General features: G+C 38.2%; 1 protein-coding gene across 1 annotated transcript in view; it reads right to left on the minus strand.

Annotated features, from left to right (window-relative positions):
* The window catches only part of LOC112464268, a 13,927-nt gene extending 7,380 nt beyond the window's left edge, over nucleotides 1-6,547 (minus strand). The window contains exons 1-4 of the mRNA XM_025031149.1: nucleotides 6,430-6,547; nucleotides 2,323-2,425; nucleotides 2,161-2,246; nucleotides 912-1,016 (exon numbers count right to left, since the gene is read on the minus strand). Coding sequence (XP_024886917.1) covers nucleotides 912-1,016; nucleotides 2,161-2,246; nucleotides 2,323-2,425; nucleotides 6,430-6,457 — 322 coding nt within the window. The 5' untranslated portion in view covers nucleotides 6,458-6,547. The remainder of the gene's footprint in view (nucleotides 1-911; nucleotides 1,017-2,160; nucleotides 2,247-2,322; nucleotides 2,426-6,429) is intronic.
* Nucleotides 6,548-7,779: the final 1,232 nt, after the last annotated feature.

Below are 7,779 nucleotides of genomic sequence, written 5' to 3' on the forward strand. Positions count from 1 at the left end.
TATACAAAATAGAAAGGTATGGAATATTAGAAAAGAACCATGAAAAATTAAATATTTTCTCAAACATTATTAACGAACAATATTTAAAACTGACAAAAGTGCAGCAATAAAAAAATATTCTATATTATTTTTTCTTATAAACTTTTTGGATATTTGAACACGTTATCTCTTTTCTGAAGCTGAATACATTATCTGTAATTTTTTAAGTTATTATCATATTTAAAAAATTAAAAATTGAAATTCTGAATCTTTTATGGATCCATTGCTAAATAATAAAATAATGCTGGAGTCGATTATATATCATTGTTGTTGCATGAAAATATCGTCAAAATAAAAATCGAAGGATCTGATTATTTTATTCGTCAAAATACTGGAATAATCAGATTATTTTATTTTTAATTATTTTTGCATAAACACTAGATATATTTAACTTTCAAAAAATTTTGATTTAAACATTCCTCTTGTGAAAGCCACTCATCTCACTGCAGTAAAATAAATGCATATTCTATAAATTCTTTAAAATTTACGAATTTTAATATTTCATAATATTTCAAAAAATCTAGATACTCTAGTTATATTATTGATTGGTGATCTTAAATAGACATTTACGTATGTAAAGTTATTTGCTATTATTGCATTTGTTAAGTTATTATGTCACTTATTATTTTTTTCATTAATCACCTTTATTGGAATTCACTTTAAATTTAAAAAATGTATTATTGTGCACACACATGTCGTGTAATGCGAGTTAAAAATTTGGCATTTTTGAATTAAAGAAAGGAACGATAATTTCATGCAGGTAGAATAGAAATGTTGCGTTTAGCAAAACTATAGATATGTCATAACGCATAATAATAAAAGCGAAATGGCATATGACGAGTCGACTGTATAATTTATTCATGTATATTTACCACGTGAACGTCCTTCGCACGTGAATCCTGTCTGAGGTAATGTCGTGTAGGCGGGATAATCGATTCCCGGCTCACCCGGCACATTTTTTCTGATGTCGGATAAATCTGAAAGAGAAAGAAGGAGTGAGAGGTAGCAAGATTCATTACCCTACGGCAAATAAACTATGCCATTTAGGAATTATTTTCAAATTAATGAGCTACGTAGAAACGAGTTATCTTCACGGTCTACAATTTTGTTAAAAGAGTCGTATAATATAATTTGCACAATTTTGACGAATTTTTTTTCGTTTTTTCATTTTCTCCCAAAATTAATATAAATTTAAAAAGCTGTATACATATAAAGCCCGCAAGGAAAAACATCAGTTCAGTAATATCGTCATATTTAGAATCAAAGGTAAGATTGGTAATTAAGGTAACGCTTATTTATAGGATAAAAATTACTCCATCGTTCAATTATAAAAAGAAAAAAAATTAAATAAAAAAATGTCATTAAGCACGTGCACCAAGCTTCACCGTTAATCGCTGATCAAGGTCGCGGAAAATAGGCCGCAGTGATCGCGCTACGTCGGTGATATTTAAGATTTCGCTGCAGTTATCGTTCGTGCTCAGACAGATAACGTCTCGCAATTTGCCGCATCCATATAATCAGTAAGGTTTTTCATGACCTATCCGTGACACGGTTTTTTATATAAAACATCGCGGTACCTTTCACGAGGCGAGTGACGATCCGCTTGTCTCGTCGGAGTTAAACGCGAATTAATAGTTATTCGCGCGCATTTGACCGCTTTTAGAGCGGCAGTTAACGAGACATTTCCAATGTTTTTCTAAGTAACGTGAATAATTTTACGGTAGCAAAAAATTAATTCGTCAATTTTCGAGTTATGATTTTTCATAAAATTGCCAACTGCGACATCGACAAGCTTCTTATATTTAATTATCGCCGCCTCCATTCGTTGCTGCGCGTAGGATTAATTGAGAGATAACTGCCCCACAAGAATTCCGCGCGTCGTGGGGGGAAAATAATTGCGTAATGCACAAATGAATGTATCCTCAATCGAAGGTATAAAACTATTAAAATGCAATAACAAAAGAAAGGCATTTAACAATAAGAATGCAAGTAGAAGTACCACTTTAGAAGTTACAAGATTGCAAGAGATACAAGGAAAGAAATAGATTTTGAAAGGTGGCGTCTTAGGAAATTGTTACAGATTTTTAAGGTTCTTGAAGTTTAGAAAGTTCAATAACTTACCCGTTATATGATCGTACGGATCGTACTGACCGCCCGCGGATCCATAGCTGTCGAATGCACCGTCCTCGTTCGGATCGAAGTACTTCCTGCAAAGGCGAGCGGATTTAATTAAGTCGCTTAATCGAATTCGCGCGCGGAAGAAGCCGCTTAGCGAGAACGAACCTTCCTCTAGTTCCATCGATCGCTCTGCGTGACAGGAAGCTCCTCCGAGGAATTCCATGTTCAAGACTCCGCTGAACGATGCACAAGACCGCCGTCACGAGACCTGTGTGCGAAGGAGAGAATCTATAGATTACTCGCAAAAAGGTACGCTTGAATGAACATTATAAATTATGTGGCAAACATTAAAAGAACTTGGCGATTTGATTAAAATATAAAATTCAAGATTCTTTAATACCAGAATGATTTTTATTTATTATCGATTATAATTTAAACAATATTATAAACAACATTATAGACAATAGAATATGTCTATAATATTATCGACAATATTATAAATTCAGCAAATATTGATTATAATTTGTTATATTCATAGACAATAATACATTGTAATCTAGAAAGAGAAAGGTTTCGATTAAATCCAAATTAAATTTTCTGGCTAATAAGCGAGGGAAATCTCGGTGTACAAATATCCTGGTGTTTCTTGCACTCAAACAATAAAATGAATTCTAATTCCTCGATCCTCGCGAAGCGTCGTAGTCGCGCCGATCGCTGAAATATCGTTCGATTTCGATTTCGTAATCGGGCGAGCGTGGCGTGAAAGGTCGCCGCTTGGGATAGAACATCTTCGTTGTACTTTTGAGGCCACGTTAAAACCCAACCCGCGCTCTACAATCGGTTAGGCAAGGTAGCTCTCAATTCACGATCGACCATGAACGATCGTCGTCGTCACGACTTGGCAGTTGATCCCGAGAAGCCAGAGTCTTCTACGAGGATAACGCGAGCCTCTCCGCTTGATTTATCGCGGCGAAAGAGTTCTGTTCTCCCTCATAATTCATATTCGCGCTTAGATGATGCTAATGATTGATGCTGCAGTATTATCTATAGTATTATCACGACATTTATCGCGAATAAACAAGTAAACAGGATTGTTCGCCTTGAAACGGCGACTACGGTAGACGCTTTCTGTGGCATTTCGAAAAACAAGATAATAATTCGAGATAATTGTCATCGCATTATATAACGCAGTTATATAATTATATATAATTTAATATTACGCAATATAACACGATAATGTGATTCGAGGGCTCTCGCTGATCGTTTAGATGACGCCAATAAAGTCACGTTTCTCTGGCTACAATGTGCAACTTTGTCTCTCGACATTTCTCTTAACATATCTGTAGGAATATGTTAAGAAGAACTTAGTATTGAAAAGATTAAAACGTTAATTGCTATTAGCTGAATAGGATTATTCATTCAAACTGCAACACTAGATTTATTTAAATTAATATATTAAAAATATTTTATCTTAAAAAATGTCTTCAATGTTTGCGAGTATCGTATAATAAAGATTTTCTTTACTAAAAAGGTTTACGATTTAGAAGAGTTAAGATATTAGTTGCAACGCGTAGTTTAATAACGTATTATTACACGTCTGCCATGTAAAGCTGTCGGAGCTCGATGTCCTCCAGTAATTTCGTTGTCATTATCCGTAGTCAGCATGTAAAATCTTTCGAAAGACCGACAGGCCGACAATATCCACTTTATAGAGTGATGTTCTTAAACGCACGTGCTCTCTCTCTTTCGCATTGTGGCTGCCATTTTCAATGGCATTAAAAGGACGCAAAGGCCACGAGAAACGAGCACAAAGACCGGTGGTCGTGATAGAGCGAGTGTTATTCGGTGTTACAAATCGCTCGATCCGCGAGAAATTGTCCGTGAATTATTTTCCGTCTGACTCATCGCGAAATTAATGATCAGATGATACAAAAGATATGCACGCAGAATGGCGCGACCCCCCGCGAGAAAATGTCGAGTAACTTGCGATTGCGACGAGACGAGACGAGTAATTAGCGGCGCCAATTTCCGGCGAAAGTGTCCTCGCGAACAGCGTTCTTTTAATATTCGCGTCGCTGAAACCCAAGACGAATCGGATTTCACGGTACCGCTTGAAACGATTGTTCGAGTCAATTCCGCTGACTACTGAGGACTTTTTGCATTGAGCTAATTGAGCACTTGCAAAGATATATTAAATTTAAGAGATTTGGGCGTCGGATACTTCAGAATAGATATAAAAAAGCGACAATTTTCTTATTGTTAGTAAAATTTCAGTCCATTTCTATTGTACCTTTGTAATTTTATGTGTTTGAAAATTAATTATTTTTTATCGCGTATAATACAGCTTCAAGCAAAAGTTAAAAAAGCGACAACAACAATTTTCTTAATAAAATTTCAGTCAATTTCTTTATAATTCTTTATAATTCTACACGTTTAAATACCTTGAAAGTTAATTATTTTTTATCGCGCGGTATAATTCAGCTTTATGCAAAAACCTATTTCCATTTACTTATTTATATCTTTGCACCTTAACTCATCGAAATATTAAGCAAAAATATTCAGATACAATTTAAACTAAGAAAGATTAAATTTAATTATATCGATGTTCTCGTAGCGGAATCGCAATATAATTTTGCATTTTTGTAAAAGAGTATTCGGAATCAAGAAATTTCCATAAACTCGAGATGGACCAGCTTCATTAAGCAGTCAGCGCATCCATATAATATTATTATTAGCACTCGTCACGAGCTACACGTCCACCAACATTAAATCAAAGCGCCGACGTATTTCAGCACGTGAGCAATAAAATTCTTCGCGGTAATCGCTGCAATTTACACGGCACATTTGTAAAATACACGTAAACGCGTCAGATTTACGAAATCATGACAAAAAACCGTAATAATTCTGATGTGCGTAATACTTCGGTGTCGCGGAGAGATTTAATTTATGAGCGTGTTACTTCTCGATGTTCTTTCTAAACATTACGTGAACGTCATCTTGCATGAATGGACCGTCGCGTCGGTCGCAGCGAAACGCGGATAAGTGATATTTTCTTAATTATAACTGGATCGCGGACGACATGCTTAATAGTCGATGATTGATTAAACTCGCTACCGAGATACGAAGATGCCTGAGAGATCTGTCGTTGCGTAATGTCCGCGAGTGTAAAACACAGAGAGGGAAGAGGAGAGCAAAGAGCTTCATAAATTAATTTCTTCAATCGTAACATGAATACTTTATGACTTCAGTTTTCTCTCATGATTAGCCTTCGGTTATAACGCCAGATGAAATCGATTTACGGCAACTACGATAGCAATATTTTCTCATTGAATTATATACCGTTGCATATTACTATAATTTAAAATTTTTAGGAGTTGCGAAGTGAAATAACGTGAAAATCTTTGATATCAATGGCTGATTTAAGTACGTTAAAGTCTATTACTTTAAAGAAATTGTTAGAAACAACCTCTTATTCAAATGACTTTTCTTATCTTGACTTTTTCGTTAATTCAAAAGTTTCTAGATACTCACATTTAGTTAATGCCCACAACTCTGATTAATACGCTCAATTATCTGGCAATAGAGAAAATCTAATCCGTATTGATTGGAACCATTAATTTATATATCTTTTAATAATGAGCGTACGAAATGCAATTATAATTGTATTTAAGAATTAGAACGTAACGTTATCGGTTGATAAAATATTTAATGAATCACATCGGTATGAGGTATTATCAGGATTTTTTTTAATTATTAAATGATCACTTTTGTTCTATAAAAATTAACTTATATTTCGTGAATATGTATGTAAAAATATCATACAAAGAATAAAGATGTTATGTCATGGCACAATTCCATATCACTGCACGACTGCGATCGTCGTAAATTCTTACGAATTCGTCCCATCGCCGATCGAGTCATCGAGTTCCCATCGAGATAATTGACTCACGATCTCCGGCGCACGCTTTCGTTATTTCACTGTTGCTGTCCGCTGTGATCGGCATGTCGCGTCGTTAAAAAAAAATTATTCTATTCTGATCGATGACAACCCGAATGCGTCGATTAACATACATAGCCGGGTTGTCTTACCTGCCTGCGGCGACAAACTCTAACAACACGTGATCAAAATAAACGAGGGACGAGAGGCGCGAGAGGTTGAACACTATCACTCGTGTGATCGACACATGATAGCCGGATCGCGGGACTCCACGTTCGGGACTCCAGGTTCCCACACGCGGCGGGCCCGAGTCTCGGACACGTGCGGACACTTACACAGAATACGCAGGCTAATTTTCGGCATTTTGTCCGGTGTCGCATGGGCGGTTTGCGGCGGACGGGGCCCCGATTACGCTCGTCCACCGTGAAAAGCGGCGGTGGATGCACTGCGCACCTCGGCGCGATCACCTCGACTCAGCTCTCGACGGGCTCTTCCTCTCGGCCGGGGCCCGTCCGTCGCCGCGTCTCCTCGCCGGCCCCGGCCGGCGCGGTAGGGATCCCTGATCGTGGGACCTCTTACCTTTCTTCTCGCGGGGCCCTCTCACCTGCGCCTATCTACGAGCGGCCGGGCCATCCCTCGCGTGAGGAGGAATTCCGCGCGGGTCGCGCCTCTCGCCGGAATCTTTCCGTGCGCGGAGGATCCAGCATCCTCGCTTCTCCGTTCAGAGGACAGATGAGTTGATGGTACCGGTCGGTCAGATCAGATTTTCTCTGTTGCCAGATAGTCGAACATCTGAAACTATTCTGATAACATCTTGAACCGATTAATACGAGTATCTAAGAGACTTTAACATGGATCCATTGTTATTAGCCGAGTGCTAGCCTGTTAGAGAGCATTTACTAGACGAGTGTTTCGGCACTAAGCAAATAATTGCTCGTCCATTACTCCAAAATTGTAGGTAATATGCAAATTCAGATAATTCTTGTGATCGAAGAATATTGAAGTCGTCGGTCCTTGAGACGTAGAAAGCGACGTTATACCGCTATCCATCCATGAAGGATTAATCCGATACGCGCGGAGGGCTACGTGTAATCGAAGCAAGGCGACACATTATATAAGTTCGATGACATTGCCTCGGTTCGCGGCACGCACACGTGACCGTTTTCGCCTTTTGCATAACCGGCGATCTCGTCTCTCCCACCTACGGCTTTCCTCTCAGCGCGGAGTGACCAGCTTGCAGTATAAGTCATACACGCCATTTTCACCTGGTGCGTGCGATTTTTCGAGGCCGCGGTTCGCCTCTCGCTCGTTATGTTGTACGAGCGTTACAACGGGTCAGCGATCGGTATCTTAATTAAGAGCGAGCACTCACGTGGCCCCCCCGGAGCGAAATTTTTTGTTTAATTAAATTTTTTTATGGCAGCAGGGAGGGGCGCTTGCGTGGCAAACCGCAGGCTATTACGTTAAAATTAGAGCCTGCTTTCGTCAACACGCGCGAAATGTTACGTGTATAAGATATCGCGGGGAATCGGGATAGATGTACGAGGTACACAGGGTATCCCAGAACTTTGATGTGGTGAGAGATTTGAACTAGCAGACACGTTTAAGGAAAATATTTAAAACTTTTTTTAAAAAATAATTATCATATAAATTACTTTTTCACTCATTGTACTTTTAAATTACAT

Source organism: Temnothorax curvispinosus, unplaced genomic scaffold, assembly GCF_003070985.1.
Source record: "Temnothorax curvispinosus isolate PA1 unplaced genomic scaffold, ASM307098v1 QBEX01001491.1, whole genome shotgun sequence".
Taxonomy (NCBI): Eukaryota; Metazoa; Arthropoda; class Insecta; order Hymenoptera; family Formicidae; genus Temnothorax; species Temnothorax curvispinosus.